This window comes from Pleurodeles waltl, chromosome 4_2 (genome assembly GCF_031143425.1).
Source record: "Pleurodeles waltl isolate 20211129_DDA chromosome 4_2, aPleWal1.hap1.20221129, whole genome shotgun sequence".
Lineage (NCBI taxonomy): Eukaryota > Metazoa > Chordata > Amphibia > Caudata > Salamandridae > Pleurodeles > Pleurodeles waltl.
This window is the reverse complement of record NC_090443.1, coordinates 208,605,952-208,630,041: the sequence shown is the minus strand read 5'-3', so window position 1 is coordinate 208,630,041 and position 24,090 is coordinate 208,605,952. Positions and strand designations below refer to the sequence as shown.

At 44.0% G+C, this 24,090-nt stretch overlaps 1 protein-coding gene across 1 annotated transcript in view; it reads right to left on the bottom strand.

Annotated features, from left to right (window-relative positions):
• Positions 1–24,090, bottom strand: part of SCYL3 (SCY1 like pseudokinase 3) — a 617,362-nt gene that overhangs the window by 113,988 nt on the left and 479,284 nt on the right. The window contains exon 10 of the mRNA XM_069231087.1: positions 12,252–12,422. Coding sequence (XP_069087188.1) covers positions 12,252–12,422 — 171 coding nt within the window. The remainder of the gene's footprint in view (positions 1–12,251; positions 12,423–24,090) is intronic.

Sequence of the window (24,090 nt, the reverse complement as noted above, 5' to 3'; positions counted from 1 at the left end):
CCCCCACCGCCCACCTCCTCCTCCACACCCTTTTGGCCCACAGTGTTTAGTGTTCCTGCTGAAGGACAGAAGAGAAATCCATTGAATATTGAGAAAAAATGGGTGGAATGTGGTAGGGGGGGAAGATTGAAGAGCAGGACACAAACCTTCTTTTGTACCACCTACTGACCAGAAGTGAAATCTTTCCAACTGTGGTAAGAAAAATGTAATTCTGCTCCTTTCCAGGTGGTACTTTATTCTTTCCCATACCGTGGGTGGGAATCAAAGCAGGAAGGAAGAAAGTTGTGGCGGGTGAGGAGGCTGAAGACTGTTATCTTAGGTAGTTCATAGAAATTGGGGTAATAGTTGAGGGGGGTGAGTAGCCATCTCACATAATCACCCACAATTCTTGTCAAGGTGAACCCTTAAGATCCTTAAATTAACCTAAACTCAACACCTTGGCAGCTATGGCACAGAGAAGAAAGGCTTAACTTGGAGGCAATGTCTAAAGTATTTATGCAGTATTCAAACAGTAATAAAGTCAAAACACAAGAAAAGGAGCACATTTTAATAAATAAAATTACACCACAATGACAAAAATAAAATATTTAGACAGAGTTATGAAGTTTTTAACTCTGAATTAAAAAATTGGGCCAAAAAGCATTGCGCCTAACACAGTAACTTGCTTGTGCTGACTGGGCCAAAGGTAAGGTTCAAGGCCGACTGGAATGGAATGTACATCTGAAACAAGGGCCAGGGTCGCCCTGGTGAAAAAGTTAACCTTCATACTGAGAAACCTTTATGTAGTAAAAGGTGTTCAGCTGGGCAAGGCAGCAGGCTGTGGCCAAAGCTGGGCTTGACAATGACAGAGAAGAAGTCTGAGATCTCTGTGAAGTCGCATACGGAGGGAAAGCTCAGAGCAGGAAACGTTCAGGTTTCACGTTTAAAGAGACCTTGAGGTTGATCGGAGACATGCGGCCTCTAGGTCCAGTGAAGCTATCTACGGTCCGACTTAGGAACGATTCTGGAGTTCAGATTTTTTTCATGGTTGCAAGGCAGCAGGTTGTGGATTTAGAGAGCTCAAGGTCATTGGATGGCAGCCGATGGCAGCCCAGCTAAACTGGATTTCCTGCTGCAGAGAAGGCTGCAGCTGGAGCTGCAGCAAACTCAATCCTTGAGTTGATGCAAAACGCCTTGTCAGGTAAGTCACAGTCACACGTTAGCTATTAGGGCAAAAGGTTGTCAAAAAGTTTCTAAGTTCCAGCTTTCAGAACCTTTAGAAGAAGTACACTTTGACACCAGCCAAAGGTCAAGGACCCTGGGGACAGCACTCAGGGGACACGCTAACCAGGATGGGATGCGCTAACCGGGACCAGAGGGACTACATATCCGAGACTGCTTTGCGGCCCCTTGAGGCGGCCATCTTGTGCTTCACCTGCTCCCACTTGCCAGATCCAACGAGCGCTATAAAGCGTGAGGGGACATACCGCAGCGCGGGACGGCAAAACCCGGACCAGAGGGACTACATATCCCAGACTGCTTCGCGGCCCCAGGAAGCGCCCATCTTGTGCATCACCTGTTCCCACTTGCCAGATCCAACGAGTGCTATAAAGCACAAGTGGGCATACCGCAGCGCGGGACGTGCTAACCGGAGGGACTACATATCCCAGACTACTTTGCGGCCCCAGGAGGCGACCATCTTGTGTATCACCTGCTCCCACGTGCCAGATCCAACGAGCACTATAAAGCGCGCAGGGGCATACCGTAGCACGGGACGCGCTAACCGGGACCAGAGAGACTACATATCCCAGACTGCTTTGCGGCCCCAGGAGGTGGCCATCTTGTGCATCACCTGCTCCCACTTGCCATACGATACAATGAGCACTAAAAAGTCCGAGGGGGCATACTGAAGCGTGGGACGCGCCCTGGCCAAGGGCGGGCCCGTCCGTGACCGACTGAGGCCGGGCAGGGCCACCCCCCTGAGTCCGGCTCTTTTCTTTCAGCCATCCCGAACAGCTCTGTCCCCCTCTGGTTTCCCTCAAATACCATCTCAGGCCCCTGCCCCGTCCCAATAAATTGCCACAGATATGGGTAAAAGAAAAGCAACTGAGGGCGGGGCTGGGGTTGGGGGGAAAAACACAAGAAAAACTTCAGAAAGTCTGGCTGTAACGAAGTACTTGACCGCATCGACGACCTCATAGTTGACTGTGGGGAAATATTAGTCCTACCATCCTCTGCAGACCAACCATTAAGTCCAAAACCGTGCCCTGCAATCCAACCACTGACCAGCAAGCAGAAAAGCATATCTAATATGTTCAACAAATTCGGAGCACGGACGAGGACCAAGTCCAGCATTGTGCCCCATAACCCGCAGACTGAGGCCCTAGCTCTGGCTCCCTTCATGAATTAGCAATGCTGCCCCCTCCCCCGCTCATCCCCTGTACTAATCATTTTGTTCCGTTATGTTCCTCTGACCCATCCACAACTCAGGATCCCCCAGCTCCACCTGCCAAGGTCAGGGCAGACGTTCTCCCAATTAACCAGACGTTCTCCCTATTAACCAGTCACCCTCTCCTCCCCCATATGACGAATTGGTAGGTTGGATAGAAACACTCAGGTCAGAAATAGCAGCCCTTAAGTGAATGATAAGCGACCTTGAGGTCACAGTGGGGCATCTCATGGAAGAGAGAGGGAGAATAGCCAGGGATAGTGCTGCCCCCCCAATTTTGTCCAATATTGCCGCTCCGGCATTATCTGTTTCCATCACGACCCATTATGTAAAACATCATGGAGGCCACTTAGGCTTTCACCTTGAGGAAACCAGCTCTAGGACTTCAGTCTGAGCCGGTATATTGGGTCCCAATTCACCACAAGGTGTGCAAACTAAATCCCCTTCGATCAGCCCCCAGAACAAAAGCTTCAACCTCACAGCCTTTACACCAGGGGAGGGCTGTTACCCTGGCAGTACGCTTGTCCCCAAGACCTTCATTCTCCCTCCTCAGAAAATCTTTATGACCAATGTGACAAGATTTAACCCCCAGAGGGGGAGCAAAGGGGAAGACTACTTGGTCAACAAAGTCACCCACTGGATTCAACATAGTAGAGGATACCGCTCAGTAATTAGGAAAGATATTCTTAGGGCCAGACGGCACAGGTCTCTGAGCTCATCGTCTGACTACATCAAGCTTCTCTTAGAAAACGGGCAGATAGCCTATGACTTAGTAGCCCTAGACCAAAGAACCAACCCCCCCCAGACGGGTCTACTATATTGTTCAAACTTGAGTCACCCACCCTCCCAAGTGGCTTTAGACCATGACACTCTGTTCCAAGATAGATTGACCAACAGAGCCTAAGCCGCTGGCTGCCCACGATAGACCTGATAGCAGCACAAGCCTCAACAATGGTCTCTGCACCATCAGCCACCCAGCAGACATCTTCGATCAGAGAAACAGGAAGGTCCCCAACACTTCCCCCAATGTCGTTGCACCAGCCACCTTCGATTTCTAGTTAAACCCGCCTCCTTCATCCAACTCCACGACCACCAGTCGGAAAGTAAAGATCGTTTCCTGGAATGTGCCAGGTATCAAATCCAAACTCCTGTTGCCTCACTGGAACACTTTTATGGACAACTACAATATATGCATCTTTAAGGAGACCTGGCTAATCGAACCTGCTCACAAACCTGGCTATGCAACCTACCACATACGCGCCGTTCCCAGTAAGGCGGGCCATCCATCGGGGGTCCTCCTAATATGGGTGAAAATCGCACTACAGTGTGCAGTGAAACTGATACCCACCAACAGCCCCTACATCCTTGGTATCAGTCTCAAAGGATCAGGGTCCACTGTCACAGACATTTTCAACATCTATGCCAGGGGGACTAGGGAGCCCAACCACTCCATCACCTTGCAGTCCCTGGAGACCCAATTGGGTGAAAGACCCTCCAAACATGCCCTCATTGTTGCGGGGGACTTTAATGCTACCTTCAAACCCCTCGGCCTGGACCACACGGGCAATTTCAGGGAAGATGATAACATATGGTACATACCTAGGCTGTTACTCCCCCCGTGACCCCTCCCAATCAAGAAGTGGCACTCGCCCGCACTGCAGCTAAATGCCTTGACTCTCGGCCAAGGCCTGTAAATGGAAGAACCAAATCTGACAAGCACGCTGCCCACACGTTCACTTGCACGCAGGGAAAGAGCCACATCGACTATATAATGATGGACCTTAGATACTGGCACTTGGTAGATGACATGGTAGTCAGGACCCAAATGGACAGTGACCACAATCCACTCTGTCTTAGTTTAGAGCTACCGTGGGGTTGGGTGCCTATTGTAACAACCACAGCCTAAGTAGCCAAGGCAGTCCATGCCGAGAATAGCAGGCAGCGACTTAGATGGAGCAAGGTGATCCTGCAAAACAATATTCTCTCTTCCATCGACTTAGATCTGACACATTGCGTTGCTTTGATATCTGCAATGGCAGACGATGTGGGAAACCATTCCTCTCTAATCGATGCACACATCGAGTTTTTCATAAGATTAGAACAGCTATTATCTTTGCCAGCTGCCCACAACGCCGGTAGTGCTCCTCCCGTGAGGGAGATAACTGGTACAATCAAGATTGCCAGACGGTAGAAACAAATCTAAACAGTGCAATCAAACAAAAGGACGTTGCCAGAGTCAGGACTCTGTGGAATCTGTACAAGCAGATGCAGTATAAGACTAGGAAGAACTGGGTGGAGGAAAGATGGGGACTTTCGAGGGCCGCATGTGAATGCAGGGATTCCAGATCCTTTTGGCTTTTGGTAAACGAAAGAAGCAAAAAGGGAGTCCCTGCAGTTGGCAAGCAACATTTTGCTCTCAGGCTGGTTCCATCATTTCAACTCCCTCTATAATGTCGAAAGCCTATCCGAAACCATCTCTGTCCTTTTGCTTCCACCCCAGCCGCATACCACCTACGGGGATGGTTTGTTCAACTTGGGAGACATCTGCAATGCAATAACATAGTTTGACTGAAAGCCACTGGCCCGATGGTATCCCTGGTGACCTTTTTCTTCTTAACACTGACAAATGGGTCGATTACATCCTCCTCTTATCCAATGCAATTATTAGGGGAGACCCCATTCCCGAGTCCTGGAGGGGCGCTGAGGTAATACCCATTTACAAGAAAGGTGATAGATCTCTACCAGCCAACTACAGGCTCATAAGCCTTATCGACACAGTGCAAAACATTTTCTGCCATGCCCTACTATTGAAAATCCAGGACTGGATTTCTGAGAATGACATCTTATCTCTATTCCAGGTTGGCTTCAGGTCAAAACGAGCACTATAGACCAGGTGTTTAGGATCATGCTTTTGTATTGGAACGTTGTAGTGATAAAGAAGGGGTTTCTCTACGTAGCCTTTACAGACCTTAAATCTGCATTCGATCTGGTCCCTAGAGGCAAACTTTGAGAGGACCTTAATGAGATGGGTATGCCCCCACAGCTCCTGACTACAATAATCTGACTTCAGGAGGCCAACTATGCAAGAATACGCTGAGGGAAACAGGCGATCTCACTGATCCGATCAAAGTAGTCAGGAGAGTTCAGCAGGGCTGTGTATTAGCTCAAACTCTCTTCTCCCTCTATTTGAACCAGGTCATTCAACATCTCACCTTGCAGCCCTCTGATGTACCAGCCTTAGGCAATAAAAAGATCCCAACACTTTTGTTCCCAGATGACACCCTGATAGTATCTAAAACCCTGACGGGCCTTCAATCCTCGTTGAATCGATTTGATGACTTCTGCTCCAAGAGAGGATTAGAAATAAACAGCTCTAAAACCAAATTCATGGTCATTAACCCTCAAAGGTCAAACAGGGGGAACTTTTCCCTAGGTGGGGCTAAATTAGCACTAGTTAACACCTTTGAGTACCTGGGGATCAAACTATCAGACTCAATGTCCTGGAAAGTCCATATCAATTCCACATCATTAAAATTCAGCCAGCTAGTGGGTGTCCTTCTAAGGGAGCACCATGCATCAACTACACGACCAGTAGCCTCTGCTCTACAGATCTGTAATATGAAGTCTGTTAGTGTAGCACTTTACGGGGCTGAACTCTGGGGCTTTGAGGATGCAATGGAACTCACCCGTATTCAGAACATGTTCTTGAGAAAGCTCACCTCCCTGCCCCCGAGCACCCCACTTCTTCCTTTGCACTTGGATCTGGCTCATAAACCACTAGCAGCCATAGTCGGTCTCAGACCGCTGTTGTTCTGGAGGAGAATCATGGCAACTCCTGAACTTTCCTCTTAAGCCACCACGTTTAGGGAAGTTTGTTCTTTGGATACCTCTAATAAGATCCGGTGGATCCATTCAGTTAAGTCAGCATTAACTGCCATCAGGATGGGAGACTCATGGAACTCTTCACAGACACAGCTACCCCCGACCAAAGGAAGAGTGAAGTCCTGTTACTGGGAGAGGGCAACTCAGCCTATATCTCTCTCGTCTTCCTCAGGGCGACTAACTAGTGAGTACCTGGAGTTCAAGTCTACCTGGGTGCTAGAACCTTACCTAGATAGCATTCTAGACCTGACCGATAGGAAGCCCTACATGCAATTCAGATTTGGTTCCCTCCCCCTCAAAACCTTTTTCAGCAGAAGGCAGAATAAGGCCCCAAGCAAACAGTTATGCTTCTCCTGCAACCTATACCAGGAGTCAACTGCCCACGTCCTCTTCGCATGCCCATCCTACGCTCCCTTTTGAAGGAAATCGCTCATGCCAACCTGCAAACGGCTTGGGACTCGAGATCCCGCTGCAGCCTTAGGAATTCTAAAATCAGAATCCAGTCTCCCCACTGCAATTGCAGTTGCCAAAGTTCTGGGAGGAATGTGGTGCACCAGAAGGAAACCGTCTAAGTCTGTCTAGCTCCATGTTTCTGCAGCTTTTCATGCACATTTCTGAACTAATACAAAACCCCGGAACTGTGTTTTGCCATATCCCCTTTTATTGTACTTTATCTTGTGTATTCTCTTATTTATTTCTAGTTTAATCTTTTTTATGAATTTTAATTTATCATTTATTATGTTGCTTTGTGACTTTTATGGCACTGGATGCCGAAATAAAGTTTTATGAATCCCTATGGCAGAAGCCAGCAGCAGGGTCCAGGAACAGGTCTAGTTGGAACTAGTCAGCTGGAAATTCAGAAAAAGGTCACTTGAAGCTTGTGCCCCCGTAGCTCAAACAGGAGGTCATCCTTCTGACCTTTGGAGTCTAGTTCTTCATCCTCTGTACAACAGGTCGAGCAGATCCAGTCTTCAGGGCTATTCACCACAGACAGCTGGTCCAGTTCGCTTGTATTCTTCCACAGGTCCAGAAGCATTCTGCGGGACGGTATTGTGGGTGCCACATTTATGCCTGGCACCAGCTTGTGGGTGGGGAAAACTCTTGGCCACTCTGTAGCCAATGGTGCTAAAGTTGCCAGAAGTCACCATTCCCACTTTAGCAACACTTCCTATGTGCCTTATTGTAAACAATACCCCTCTCTGCCCGAAAACAATATGGAAGAAGAATCTTTCTTCCCCTGTGCAAGATCCCAGAGGTGTGGTCAAGGAAACGGTCAAAGGCCTCTCTGAAGTTAATCAAGTTTCTGGCCATAGCCCAGATGGCCAGCCAGAAAAACTGAACCTCTCCTTACACCCAAGGCTTTGTCTCAGCTTTTGGAGCAAGTACATACCTCATCACAGGGGATATTCAGCTCCTGGGTGACAGGCGGAAACTCATGTAAACAGGCTTATAGAGATTTCAGGCTGTTAACAGGAAACTTTTTAAAAGCACCTTTTCTAAAATATTTATTACAAACAAGACTTTACTAATGAATTGTCTTTTATGGTCTACTTGCACCGAATAAAGTATTGAAGAAGAAGAAGAATTGGGTGTGCAATACATATGTTTTTAAATCCAAAAATGAACTCTGTAGCTATTTCCTAGGCAGAGATAGCAATATAAAATTTAATATTGACCCCCAATGCTATCCTATGGGACAGCTAAACCTGCTGTAGGGGAAATTATTTTTAAAGTTCTTTTACTGTAAGGATATGTTTATTAAACCTTTACATTCCTATTTTTAAATACTATGTACCCTGCCTTGATGGCCATTAAGGCTACTTAGGGGTGGATTATAAATGTTTAAAAGCAGTGTTTTCGACCTATCAAAAGGGTCCATTTTAACAAGTCGATTTAGCAGTTTAAAACAGCATAGCCAGCCTGCTGATGGCAGGTCTCCAGTCATGTTTGCATTGTCACTGCAGTGGGTAGCACTAAGCGTGCTGCAGCCTACTGGTGGCATTTAACTTACAGGCTTGAGGTATCGTGTAGTTACCTGATACTGGAGACCTATAGGCAAGTTAAATTTGCCTATCAGAAAAAAACAAATTTCATTATGTTGAAAGTGTGTATAGAGGCACTATCACTAGTTAGCACAGGTAAAGTGTGAAGAGTTATATAAGCCAGCAAAAACAGTCAAGACAAAAAATAAAAAATCTGTGGGTACACCACGCTAAATTGAGTCATTTCCAACAGTAGTGTCTACAAAATCAGCCACCACCATGACGTCTGGAACCGTAAAAAGTCTGGACTGGCTGCTGTCCTGGATATGAGGTTTACCACTGTTAATACACTAGGTCACAGAAGCACCCTCTTCATGTCCTCAGTGTTGTTCGTTGAACTGATGGGCTGGAGAGAGAGCTGTAGTGCGGCTGTCTTTAAAATGTTCCAGTGTACAGTGTGCTTTTCCCCCAAAAGGTATGGAGCCATCCAATGGTACGTCCATTAGTGATGCCTGTCCATCACTGAAGAAATCTAGGTCCCACATTTAGGTATGCCGTCTCATCAAAGCACTGGTGCCGATGGTGCAACCCAGGGCTGGCCTTAGTAGTGGTGGCGCCCTGTGCAACAGTCTTTTTTGGCACTCCCCTATGACTTCTGCTCGTAATCTCGCACTACCAACCAGTAAAAGTGCCCTCAGCCTTCCATAGCCATTGTCTTGCATGCATTTAATTTGTTTTAAAGCTCCAACAAAATCTAGCTTTACTAATCCACTCAGCTAGCCACATAAATTAGAGATCTGTTCTTTGCTGCAGGCATATTAACTCTCTGCGCTACTTTATGGCGAGTCAAAACTGCCACTGGACAAAACTCAGATCTCAGTCAGGAACATTCATCACAAGAGTTATCTTGACATTTTTATTGTTGCCTGACAGCTGGTGCACATGGCACTTTGCTTCAGGTGCTTTAAATTGTAAGTTATTGCTAAACACAAAGCCCTCTCCCCTGAGGTCAGCGCCCCCCCCCCCCCCCTTTCCTGGTCAGCACACAGTGCGGCCGCACCAATCGCACCCCACTAAAGCCGGCCCTGGTGCAACCCACACAGTCCGTCTTGTCTAGACAGGCCTTGAAAACATATTTAGCAGTGTCTTGTCCATCTGAAGTTGTTTGGGCAAGAGCATTAATGAATTCATCACCGAAAGTCAGAAAATTCTCAAAGGCCGTGTCTCAAAGGTAACATGTATAACAGTCCTGTAGACAGCCAGCATTTAGAGGCCAACTCTCGAAAAATCTACTAGCCCACTTTCTATGGCGAGTAAGATTTTATCAGATCAAGCTATTTTATGAGGACCTACTAGTCCGTGGCAAGTGAACTTGAGCTGGAATGTTACAGGTATTCTGTTCATTCAGAAGATTAATGAGCAACAAAGATGCCTATAAATCTTGTTTTATCTTAACACATATGCTGTCTGTTCAAAGACAGAAGTCAAATGTGTATCCTATTTTCAGCTAGATTTGTATTATATATGGGTGAAGTAAATTTTGTCCAGTGTGAGGAAATCCATGCCCACTTGCTGCTCTTTTGTCCCTTCTACTCGTGCAGCGTAAGCACTGGATTGTCCCCCTATTTCTGGAGAGGGTATTGGGGGGTGCCACCTATGTGCCTGGCAGCAGCCTGTGGATGGGGCAAACCCCTGGCCACTTCCTAAACAATGGAGTTCATGTTCCCAGAAGTGACCATTCCTCCTTTTGCAACACTTCTGTGTGCCCTAGTGCACATAATCCCACAGAGACTCTCTCTACCCAAAACCAATATGGCAGAATTTTTCTTCCCCTGTGCAGAGCTCCTATGCCCACCCTAGAGGAGTGGTCAGGGAAATGAATAACCCCTCCTCTGTGGTCACTCAAAACTGGTTCTGGTGCAGCTTTTCTCCCACTGGGCTTGGCGACTTACTGGCTAGGGGGACAAAGAAAGGGGGCAGGCCCAGGTGTTCGCTACATCAGCCTGTGACAGGATCGGCCTCTTTCAAATTAAGTTTCTGGGCACAGCCGAGATGGCAAACCTGCCAGAGAAACAGAACACCGTCCCACACCCAAGGCTTTTGTCTTAGCTCTGGGTGCAAGTTAACACCACAAAGGGGCTACTCAGTTCCTGGGTGACACTTGGAAGCTCATGTAAACAAGCATATAGAGACTTTAACCAGGTAACAGGCAGCTTTTTAAAAGTACCGGTTATAAAATATTTATTACAAATCTGACTTTACTAATGAATTGAACTTGAAATAAATATTTTCTCCTCATTGTCTCCATCATGTTGACAAACATTAAAATGCCTACTCCCTTTCAAGTAAGCCGAAGCCCCATTTTCTGTATTTTTTCAGATTTGTCAACATGTCTACCTTTGATACACATTTTCTATCCTTATCCAAGAACGTGTGCAACATGCAACAGGAGGTGGGTGAAAAGGCGCAGAGGGTACGGAGATATAGCTGGAGTGTATGTTATTTTTTTTTATTTTTGTTGCATTTTGAATGACATGAGGATAGTGCATGTTCTCAGCTGAGCAGGGGGAGTTCTAGAGATCAGGTGATGTTCCAGTAAAAGTCTTTCATGGCTTGAGAATTTCTGAACTTGGAATTTTATGATTCAACCAAGGTTTAATGCTAATGATATTTAATGCATGGAAATTAAATTAATATATTAACTAAACCGCATGGAAGAAGTAAAGAGGACAAAGAAAGTTGGTTTTAATGTTCTGTATAGGTGGGCAAAGCAAGCGTGTGACAAAGTAAAACATGAGGAAGATAACATAAAGGGAATTAAAGTTAGTTTAAGTAAATATACTGAAGAGTCTTGGGGGCCCTGTCAGCTTCAGAAATTACTCTTTAAGTCTCAACGGGAGAGGAATGGTGCAACACAAGGTAAATTCCTGTAGAGGAGAGATATGCACCCAATTGTTGTGAGACTAAGCAGGTGGATGTATAGTGTGATCAGGGAGAGCCTTGGGGGCACACCCATGGAGGAAATTGTGAGAAAGTAAGCAGTTTTCAATTGTGTTCGCTTTTTGGTCATCAGTCTGCGAATCTTAAGCCATACAGGAGTTCAGTATCATGTTACCGGACCTTTTGAGTTTTCTAATCGAGCATCATGAAATTGCTCTTGCTGGAGCCCAGGTAAAATGTTGCCAAAGCACGAGCACCGGTTTTGGTGGTAGTTAACATAAGTTTAGTACTTTCCACTTAAGGGATAAGTGGTGGAAAGCATTCTTTGGATGAACTAGAGCTTTGGCATTCATTGACCACATGCTCACTGAAATCCGCCAGGTCCTTTAACTTAGCAGCTTTAAAAGGTCATTAGAGCCTGTGTGAAGTGGTTACAAGACTGCCCGTTTCAATCAGTCTGCTAATTAGGAGCCTGATTACATAAACTGGGGCATGGTGCTTCCATCATTTCTATAATTTGTGCCAATGTGATATATAACACCAAATGACATATTTGTAAGTGATCGGCTGTTTGCGCCATTGTGTTTTTCTCCCAGAAAAGAGGATAATTTGTCCACAATAACCATTAGATGTATCGAGTTAGGGTCTGTTATTGTTTTTAAAAAGCAAGAGGCGAAATGGACAGAGCAGGATTGGACATATGATTGCTTGAGAGTCCATTTGCGCGCTGGGACATTGTGTTCTATGTTCGCAACTTTTAAGTTTTACTAGTTTTGTGAGATATGTCACATTGTTTGCTGCTATTGGATGCAAAAATTAAGTGAAAATAAAGCATACTACTCTTTTCCTTATCATTAATACAGGCATGACTTTCTTTAACAGCAGCTAAGAAAATCAACATTTTCTGGCACTAGTGATAGATACACTACATTGTTTAAAAGAAAATGTGACCTTAAAAACAGACAACAAAAAACAACATTGAGATAAGAACCCAGTTGATGGATCTAAGCAAAAATCACCTTTGTTTGATGCAATCAGAATTTCATCTTCTTCCTGCAAACTATATTTATGTGATCCTTTGCTGTTAAGCAGCTCACTGTTCAAGATGGTAGTTTTTGAGAACGCATTCCCAAAGTAATGCTTCATGGGTTGGTTGATCTGCATTATGTGATTCATGTGCACTGGTGAATCTGCAACAAAAACAGAACAAACTAGTTAAGGCATGTTTCAAGAGGCACAGGCTAAAGATATATTCTAGTTTGTTGCAAATTGTCATGTAATTGTCTTCTTTATAGATCAAATCTACTGCTGCTTTACATCAACACTTGGTGTGAAATAAAAGGAATAACAGGGTAGCTAGTCATATTGATCTTTGGGCTCAGTACAACCCACAAACCTACAGGTCTTTGAGCAAGCAGACAAACCGTTTCAACAATCTGAAGTTGCTAGACCGAGTACCGTTTGAGATTAGTGATAACAATATGAACTATTTCTATAGCGCTTCGTGCAGTTTTTGCCCTTTCCATGCAGTGTATATAGTCGGTGTTGCTATTATCTGAAGTAATAATATTCACAGGTTGATTATGACAATTCAAAACAGTGACATGAAGATGCCAGCAGAGAGCCTTTAACTACAAGAGTGTTCCACTTAATCCAACACTTATTATTCACGCACCAACAGTCAAACTAATGTGTACTGTGCACAATATAGGTAATTTATAAATTATTTTTGTGCAGATTGTAGCTCTGTAATCAGGGTATAGAACTCAGTCTTTAAGAACACAAATTTCAGATTTCTCAAAGTTAGCTTGGTCGCAAAAGTGCACAAAACACCAATGATGGGTAAACTTTTCACCTACAGTATGTGATGGATTCGTTGTTTCTGTTTCTATTGGTAATCATTACACCAGCTCCTAAAAGGGTGCTATCGTGCTTTACTTTTTATTTGGATCGACCCTCAGTTCTGAACTCTTTTATTTCATTTTGTTTGAAAGCTAGCCCTTAGAAGACCCGGTGTTGATATATTTTCTGAGAGCCAGACCATCACTGTCCATGAGAAAAGGCAGGGAGGGACCATACTAAAGGTGATAGGTTGGGTATTGTGGGATAGATCCATATAGATTGCAGCATGAGAATGTTGATCATTTGAGTGTTGTTGTAGTCCTGCACCAACCGATCAGTCACACTAAAATAAATTTAAGCATGAATACATAACATTTGTCATGGTATTTGAAAGCTTACAGTTGACTCCCACAGCATGGGTCCAGTGGTCAAAAGTAAAAGTATTGTATGATGGTCGACCAATATTGCAGTCAACGTGGTTCTATAATTTGAGTAAAAGAAGTTCAAGGACGCAGACAGGGTAGTATTGAGATGGCTCTTTGATAGAATGGTTTAAGCATTTGTTAGGGAGTGGAAAGCATGCTATTCATTCAATCTATTGTTACATCAGCGTTTAATTGACTATTTCAGAGAGGCAGATGTTTGGTGAATTTCAACTCAAGTTGGTAGAGCCACTGGTAAGTGAATACAGATGCACTCTCGTTCACACATTAGGATCAAGACCAAATTCTATAGGTAGTCTGACTGTTTGGATGAGGTGCTGGCCATAAATAGAGATTAGCATCTAGTTCCAAGGATGAGATGAAGGTGTTAGATGGTGAAAGAATGAAATTCTATTCGCTGAATTCATTTGCTGAGCGAAGTTCAGTTTAAGTTAACTTGTACTGATATATGTAGTAGACAGACAAACGTTAAACAGCAGGAAAGCGCTTCATTTTCCAGCAGAGAACAGCCAGCCTACTCTTGATATGAGGAATAGCTATGTATGGTAAAGTGATATAGACTCTTATCTTATTTATTGGTTGTTTTTTGGTAAAAACGTGCTACTGCTCCTCAAATACAGTCTCCCTGCATAATAATAAAATAAGTTTGTATGCCTCAAACATGGGAGAAAAAAAGTTTATGTTTGGATAAAAAGCCATGTTTTCAGGAACTTCCTGAACGTCTGAAAATTCAGTTTGGATGTAAGGAGAGAGAATTCCAGAGCAGTGCACCTTGTAAATGGGAAGGTTGTGCCTTCCAGGTTCAAAGACTAAAGGTAGGTACTGAAAATCATGTTTATTACTAGATCGGAGTCTTCAAGAACGGATGCACTTAGTGAATTTGTTGGCCATGTATTTGGGGCTCCTACCATGAAATACCTTGTTTAGAATGCTGGCTTATTTAAACTGTACTCCTCTGGTAACTGGAAGGCAGTGAAGTTGACTGGAGTATTCTGAAACATGGTCAAACTTTCCAAGATTAAATGGGATCTTAGCCAATGACTTCTGAATCCTTTGGAAGACACATGCCTCACATCCTAGTACAGTTCCCCCTTTGCAGCCTGGTAAATGCAGTTCACAGTTTTCACCAAAGCTGGTGCAGACATTGCTGTATATCTCTAGACATGTGTTTCTGGGTTTAGCCCTTCATCAGGAGAGAGTAGAGAACAAAGAAAGTTCATTTGGGGTTGCTGGAAATGCTGTTAAAATCCTCTCAGGTCAAGTACCACTCACAGACACACACGTGCATCTCCAAAGCTTGTCAGCTCACTGGCTCAAGGGAGCCTTTTAAACAGGAAGGGGGGTTGGGAGCACACTGTCTCACATCCCAGCACAGTTTGCCCCTTTGCATCCTGGTAAATGCAGTTCACAGTTAGCGCCTTCTTGAAAATTATCTGTAGTTTTTCACCAAAGTTGGTGCAGACATTGCCGTACATCTCTAGACATGTGTTTCTGGCTAAACCCAGAAACATGTGTACAGGGATATACAACACTTGCTGCGCCTAATGTGAAAGACTATTACTTTCTGAATAGACTACGAATTCAACTGCATTTACCATGATGCACTGGGGTTGGACTTTGTTGCTGGAGTGCAGGCAGTGTGCTCCCTTTCTTTGTAATTTTGTCTTTAAGACGGCTCCTCTGAGCCATGGCTGGCGAGCCTTGGGAGGCACCTGTGAGCCACGAGTGGTACATAAACCCGCAAAGACATTTGGCAGAATTTCAAGCAAGCCCATATACCATGCTGCTCCCTGCTGATGATGGGCTAAACCCAGAAACACGTGTACAGGGATATACAGCACTTGCTGCGCCTATGAAGGTGAAAGACTTTATTACTTTCTGAACAGACTACGAACTCAACTGCATTTGCCATGATGCATTGGGGTTGGACTTTGTTGCTGGAGTGTAGGCATTGTGCTCTCTTTCTTTGTAATTTTTTTCTTTAAGACGGCTCCCCTGAGCCACGGCTGATGAGCCTTGGGAGGCACCTGTGCGCCATGAGTGGTACATAAACCCTAGAAGACATTTGGCAGCATTTCAAGCATGCCCCTATACCATGCTGCTCCCTGCTGATGATGGGCTAAACCCAGAAGCACGTGTACAGGGATATACAGCACTTGCTGCGCCTACGAAGGTGAAAGACTTACTGTCTGAATGGACTACAAATTCAACTGCATTTACCATGATGCATTGGGGTTGGACTTTGTTGCTGGAGTGTAGGCAGTGTGCTCCCTTTCTTTGTAATTTTGTCTTTAAGACGGCTCCTTTGAGCCATGGTTGACGAGCATTGGGAGGCACCATGCGCCATGAGTGATACATAAACCCGAGAACACATTTGGCGGCATTTTAAGCAAGCCCCTATACCATGCTGCTCCCTGCTGATAACGGGCTAAACCCAGAAGCACGTGTACAGGGATATACAGCACTTGCTGCACCTATGGAGGTGAAAGACTTTATTACTTTCTGAATGGACTACGAATTCAACTGCATTTACCATGATGTATTGGGGTTGGGCTTTGTTGCTGGAGTGTAGGCAGCAATTTTGTCTTCAAGACTTAAACAGGACAGGAGAAATTAATGGAAAAAATCTTTATAATGCTTGCACATGAAAAACCTTGATTTGGGGGTCTGATTTAGAGTCCAGCGGATGGTTTACTCTGTTTACAACTGATGGATATCCTGCCCAGAATATCACAAATGCCATATGATATAATGCACTTGTACTACAGCAGATGTGATATCTGTCATGTTGGTGATGAAATAACCTATCCACTGAACTCTTATCAGGCACATTACTGAGAATTTGGTGTGAAGAGATAACCTGGAGTCTAATAGAATGTGTAAATTTCTAACCACTTGGACAAGTGCAGGACAGGCTGGTAAAGAGGAAGGCTAGAGGGCACTGTCCCAATTATTGACTTCATTCTGGATAAGCAGTATCTACATTTTTGACAGACTCGACCTTAGGTAGATGCAGGTCATCCACAACTTCTCTCTTTTTTAATCGTATTAAATTATTGGCTATTTTTGCTAAGATTTTAATTAATCATTCAAATAAATAAATAAAGCAGGTCATCCACAACTGAAGAGTACCCATAGCCAGACAGTGGTCTGGTAAAATATCTTTATGAATATCCTGTACATTAAATAAACATTGGGTGTCATCTTCATAAAAGAACATGGTTAAATTAGACTGCTGAATTAACTCTGGCAATGGGTGTGGGTACAAAGTAAACCGCAGAGGGAAGATAACAGATTCCGAGGGACTTCCCACAGTAAAAGTTTAAATGAGGAATGGAAGGAGACCAGTTGAATAGCTTATAATCTTAAAGAAAGGAAGGACATCATCCATGCTAAGGGATGCCTGGTAATAGTATGAGAGGACAAGAACTGCAGAATTGTGTGGTTGATAGTACTGACAGGGCTTGATTTCAGCCGGTGGTTGCAGATGGGCCCAACAACATATTTTTGAGGACGGCACGTATTTTTTCTTCAACAAATTTTTATGTAGAGAAAGAGCGAGATAATACAAAAGGGGGAAAGAAAACAAACCATGACAAAGGGAGAAAGCAAGAATAGAAAGAATCTCCTAGAAGAAGATAAAGTGACAGGGAGAGACTGGTGACAGATTAAAGATGCACAAGATGGAACCAAGACTAAGTAAAATTGATATTTGGCACCCCGACCTTTGATAGTACCAGCAATGCGCTTCTGAACCAACCTTTGGTCCCCGGCACTTATTCTTTTACGAATGAATAAATGAGAAGGAGGCAGAGAGGGACAGAAGAGTTAGAACTCCTGTGCCGACTTTGCGAACCATCATAAAAATATAAGTGACAGGGGTGACCTGTCCTGTGCTCATGCCTGGTCTAATCCTGGCTTGCATTGGATGTAATAGTCGATAAGACTGTTTCCACAACTTTCTGCAGTTAATTGACTACCTTTTCAAGAATCTAGAAAGTAGAAGGTAGTAGGAAATTAGGCCTGAAATTAACTGGTTCCACTGGGTTTAATGAGCATTTGTTCAACAAGGTAATAACCACTGCTATTGCCTTGGACATAGAAGTTATAGATTCCAGTATAGAATAAACATGGTCCTCTGGAGCATTGCCAGGCAAGTACTGATTTTAAATGAGAATACATTTAACTTGATGTTGAAGGCCGAAGAAGAATAAATAGGTGAGGTCCTTGATATGAGCTAGCAAAAGCATGTATAGTCATATGACTGATGCCAGTACTAACATCATGCCTGCTAGTATAGAGAATACGTTTACATCACAAAAAATATAGTTCTGGCTATTATCTGCACACTACAGACAGAGAAAGTAATTTACTCTGCTTAGCATACTTCGGTTAAACCTCACTGTCCAGCAGGGGTTGGTCTGAAGCACTACATAATAAAAAGTTATTGTTACACCCTGCTTGTTATTACATATACTTAAATCCCTCCAAATAAATGAGAGAGGACAAGGTGATAGGTCTGGCTCTTTAAATTAAGTATCTAACTCATTGGTTCCTAATCTTTTGACGTCTGTGGACCCCAACTTTATCATTACTGGAACCTGGGGATCCTCAAAGAATCATTATTGGAATCTGGGGATCCCTAACGGAGTCATTACTGGAAGCCGGGGTTCCATGCCTAAACATTGTTGATGATTTGAACAATATGCGAAAAATACAGAAACAAGTATTCAGCAAACACATGCACAAATGATAACATATTTTATTTAATTTGCAAACAAATCTATATACAAAATTATAAAATGTAATTTTAGTAGGAAGGTTGGAGCTTTTCTAAACTGAATTGAAGCCACAAATCCCCCATACTATATTCTGTTTGATGCACCGCCCCCACAAATCAATCTGAGGATACTAATTACATTTTTTTATCCTCCAATTTCAAATTCCTTGACATTTACAGTATGCTTTAAAACCTTCATTTGTACATTTAGTCTCTCTATTTATATAAACCTTATTAATCTGTTAATATTATTTAATTTTCTAAGCAGTTGTGGACCCCAGGGGTCCCTGGACCACAGGTTGGGAACCACTGATCTAACTTATCCAAGTTCAGCATCACACCTACAGCAATTCTTGGCAGCACGTTCGCAAACAATATTGGCATTTCTCCTAAAGGCTCACTAAATCCAGAGAAGTTATTATTCCACCAGAAGAAAAAAGTTTCTGTCTTTCAATCCCATACAAAATACCTGTTTTAAAAAAACTAACCGGAGCAAGTAGCAGCATTACTCCCTTACATACTACCAACGATGAGGTATAAGACTCACAAGAGGAAATAATCTGCGCTTCCAGTTGTCAGACAGAAGTTCCTCATCACCCATGAAGCAAATCCGCAACATTCATTGACGTTCCACTATCTTTCAACTAGTTATATTTATGTGCGTCATGCTAAATAGGCTAAACAAATGGTCCAGCATGTCCTGAACAGACCTATGCCCGATTTTAGTCTTTCATCACTAACAAACCCAAAAGACGAATATTGGTTTAGTGGGATTATTAACTGGACAAGATCATGCACAGTGCCATAACGAATCTCTCCTCATTCCTGCGTTTCTTATACAGGGAGTGCAGAATTATTAGGCAAGTTGTATTTTTGAGGATTAATTTTATTATTGAACAACAACCATGTTCTCAATGAACCCAAAAAACTCATTAATATCAAAGCTGAATATTTTTGGAAGTAGTTTTTAGTTTGTTTTTAGTTTTAACTATGTTAGGGGGATATCTGTGTGTGCAGGTGACTATTACTGTGCATAATTATTAGGCAACTTAACAAAAAACAAATATATACCCATTTCAATTATTTATTATTACCAGTGAAACCAATATAACATCTCAACATTCACAAATATACATTTCTGACATTCAAAAACAAAACAAAAACAAATCAGTGACCAATATAGCCACCTTTCTTTGCAAGGACACTCAAAAGCCTGCCATCCATGGATTCGGTCAGTGTTTTGATCTGTTCACCATCAACATTGCGTGCAGCAGCAACCACAGCCTCCCAGACACTGTTCAGAGAGGTGTACTGTTTTCCCTCCTTGTAAATCTCACATTTGATGATGGACCACAGGTTCTCAATGGGGTTCAGATCAGGTGAACAAGGAGGCCATGTCATTAGATTTCCTTCTTTTATACCCTTTCTTGCCAGCCACGCTGTGGAGTACTTGGACGCGTGTGATGGAGCATTGTCCTGCATGAAAATCATGTTTTTCTTGAAGGATGCAGACTTCTTCCTGTACCACTGCTTGAAGAAGGTGTCTTCCAGGAACTGGCAGTAGGACTGGGAGTTGAGCTTGACTCCATCCTCAACCCGAAAAGGCCCCACAAGCTCATCTTTGATGATACCAGCCCAAACCAGTACTCCACCTCCACCTTGCTGGCGTCTGAGTTGGACTGGAGCTCTCTGCCCTTTACCAATCCAGCCACGGGCCCATCCATCTGGCCCATCAAGACTCACTCTCATTTCATCAGTCCATAAAACCTTAGAAAAATCAGTCTTGAGATATTTCTTGGCCCAGTCTTGACGTTTCAGCTTGTGTGTCTTGTTCAGTGGTGGTCGTCTTTCAGCCTTTCTTACCTTGGCCATGTCTCTGAGTATTGCACACCTTGTGCTTTTGGGCACTCCAGTGATGTTGCAGCTCTGAAATATGGCCAAACTGGTGGCAAGTGGCATCGTGGCAGCTGCACGCTTGACTTTTCTCAGTTCATGGGCAGTTATTTTGCGCCTTGGTTTTTCCACACGCTTCTTGCGACCCTGTTGACTATTTTGAATGAAACGCTTGATTGTACGATGATCACGCTTCAGAAGCTTTGCAATTTTAAGAGTGCTGCATCCCTCTGCAAGATATCTCACTATTTTTGACTTTTCTGAGCCTGTCAAGTCCTTCTTTTGACCCATTTTGCCAAAGGAAAGGAAGTTGCCTAATAATTATGCACACCTGATATAGGGTGTTGATGTCATTAGACCACACCCCTTCTCATTACAGAGATGCACATCACCTAATATGCTTAATTGGTAGTAGGCTTTCGAGCCTATACAGCTTGGAGTCAGACAACATGCATAAAGAGGATGATGTGGTCAAAATACTCATTTGCCTAATAATTCTGCACTCCCTGTATTAAGTACACTTACTAATGTATGCTAATAACACCCAAATGTACCTCTTACTGGGGAGCAACCATAGAAAATTTACAACAATCTAGATGAACAAGCTAAGTAAATTCAGTAACATTCTGACACATTACCTAAGCCCCTTCCCCACCACCCTCATTGATGCAGTACATGGATGTCATCCCCTCCAAACAGTCAGGTCTGAAGGGACTCTGATGAGAAAGTGTCCATTACTGACCCTCAAGATATCAGTCTTTGGTGCCTGGGGTCTGACCATGATGCAAAGTTGTGAGTGTCTTGCAGGAGCATACACACCAAAGCCATCAAAGAAAGGAAGCCCCAACTCTTCACTGCGCAGGCCCCAGGTGATCAAAGTGCCAGAATAAAATCACACCCTACGATGAAGTTGGTGCAGAAGAAGTCTTCCCGGCGAAAGCCAAAGAAAAATCAACGTCATGAATCTAAGTGACACTGATTGTTGGAAAAGCAAATCATGGAGACACTCTCCTGTGCCTCAGGATTTTTTCTCAGAGCCAGAATGTGTCTCTCTTCCTCATCAGCAGCAGCAACAGTGGCTTCTTCAGAGCTGAGGCTAGTTCTCGATCTTCGACTCCTGCAGCTCGCTCACCCAGGCCTCAACAGTGTTAGCCCTACTTGGAGTTTCCTACTCTCAGTACAGACTCTGCCTATTTAACATGATGTTTAATGTTTCTTTCCAGGGCCATGGGCCCTTCTGGAAAATCTTCACACTGCATGGGTGCCAGGGGCTTATCTTCCAGTATGACACCAACGGCTTTTTACTCCAGCCTCCTCCGTCACCCCTGTTCTTGCTTTTCCTGCCATTTGTCTGACTCAGACTATAGTGTTGGTTCCGACTTTGGCTGTGATTCCCCAGCTGATGCTGCCCCCTCTTACTATTCAGACTGAGGGCCTCATCACAGTTTGGCGGAGGGGATTACTCTGTCACAAACGTGGTGGATATCCAGTCTGCTGTATTACAAGTTCCATTATATCCCATGGGACTTGTACTACGGCAGACGGGATATCCGTCCCGTTTATGACAGAGTAATCCCCTCTGCCAAACTTGTAATGCGGCCCGAGTCTTTACGGTCTGCGCCGGACCTACCTTCACAGTGACCACTCCCAGTGCCACCACTGCAACTCCAGACTCCAAAGGTGTCGACTTTAGCGCAGACACATTACTTTTAATGGAGCTTCCCACCCCTGTGCATAGGTCCAGGCGAGAATCTCAATGCCTGAATAAGGAAGGAAGGGTGTTTTAGGGAGAGACTCTCATCCACTAGAGTATCAGATACTGACGACAAAGACGACCACTCCATCGCCATGGAACTTGACTTCACCACTCTCTGAGACTCTAGAGCACTTGACACCTCGTCTGACTGGGAAACATATTCTCCCACTGGTCTTCCACCTTCAGAGGTCACTTCTTATCATCACATGAGCCACAAGGCAGTCGAAGTCCTGCAGCTACCCCTAACTTCCATAGAGGCTAAGTCTAACATCTTAACAGAGGTCTTATGCCCAACTTCACAAACTTTTAAACCCTTGCTTCCTTTCACCCTCCATCAGAAAGGAAGACTAAAAGGATCACACAATTTGCCAAAAGGATTTTCTCAGCAGGAAGCATGGAACTTATGTCACTCAATGCTATGTGTCTGAAGGGTTGACACTCCCATGCCATTTGGGATATGGTGCCATTGGTCATCCAATCTTGCCAGAACATCTTCAGACGCATTTTACAGTACTGGTGAGAGTTGACTCTGTAGTGTGGGCTATGGGGACACCTGAGGCTCTTCAACATTATGCCTGGTGGAGAACCTCTGGATTTTCCACTGATGTCTAGACTACCTTAATGGACCTTCCATTTGATGGCTCCTACATATTTGGTGATCAAAGCAGATTCAGCTTTGGAGATGTCTAAAGAAAATATGGCCACCACTAAGTCACTGGGTCTCCAAAGCCAGCAGTGCAACTAACAGTTCAGAAAATTTTGGGATTTCAGTACAGCCTTGTCTTTTTGAAGCAGAATACAGAGCCAACTGCCTCAAAAGCAAAGTTGTTCAGGCAATATCAAGATAATGGCAAAGCTAGAGGCCAAGCCTAGGGTCCTCCTCCTCAATCCTTCACCTCCTCCGCAGTCGCAGAAGGGAAACAGTCCTAGTTCCTTCTTGTCAGAACATGTGGCATGTTGTGAACATCAGGGCAGTGCGCGCTCTACAGGCGACTGGAATGCAAAAACCCAGCACTAGAGATAACGTAATTCATGCATTATGTTGATATGCTGTTGTTTAACCTTTTACATTGCAGAGTTTAATCCTGACAACTTATATTCAAGGTGGTTGTAAATACTGTTAATTTGCAATGTATTGCTGCAGGCTTTTAGTGTGTGTCAGGGTGTGGTCCCTTTCCAGGGCCTTCTAGAAGCTTTCTCTGCAGCATGACTGGGTGTGGTTTGTGGGCTGGGCTAGACTCTATGTAAGGGAGCCAGCCCAGCTCCACATGTTCACTATTCAGAGGTCTCGATGCAGAGCAGCAGCAATTTCCTGAGCTCCTGTTCCGGATGCCTACCTTGATTTTCCAGGCCTTTGCCCTTCATTGTACTGGTGATCCTTGATCAGGGCGGTAAGACGGAGGTCGGGCTGGGCCCCCGATCTCGTTTTCGAAGGCATTCAAGATTTTGGGCCTAGTTTTCATGTTGGAAGATTTTTCCTTGTGCGTGTGAATGTGCTCGTGGTTTCTGACATTTACATGTTGATATTCGAATCAGCAAGACGCGCAATTCATTCTTGGCATTTGACTTTTGAGATTCTGGTCAGCAACAGTGTGCGCGACCATTTCTTGGCATTTACATGGTGGCATTCGAATCGGCAAGACGCGCAATTCATTCCTTGCATTTAAACCTTGATAATCATTGTGCGTGACCATTTCTTGCCATTTACATGATGGTATTCGAATCGGCAAGACGCGCAATTCATTCCCGCATTTAAAACTAATGTTTTTAGATCGCTTACAGAGTGCGCGATCATGTCATGGCATTTACATATCCTTGTTGGAATCGGCAGTGTGCGCGATTCATTTCACGCATTTAAAACTAGGTGTTAAAATTCAAGATGTTACATTATATGTGCCTATTAAGTCCTTAATACAATTCCTATTGTGTTCCAGGAAATGTTCAGATACATTTTTGTCCTCATGTAAAAAGACCATGTTTGTTCTGAAAACATAATTCTAGAAGGTTCTTATAATCCTAGACAATGTGTAACATTTCATGAAAAGTTTCATTGAGAAGTTGTATTAATCATTCTTGATTCCTTCCCAGATACCCAGACGTCTTGAGGCCTTGTTATTAGTCCTTTCTTAAGTTATCCATGGTTA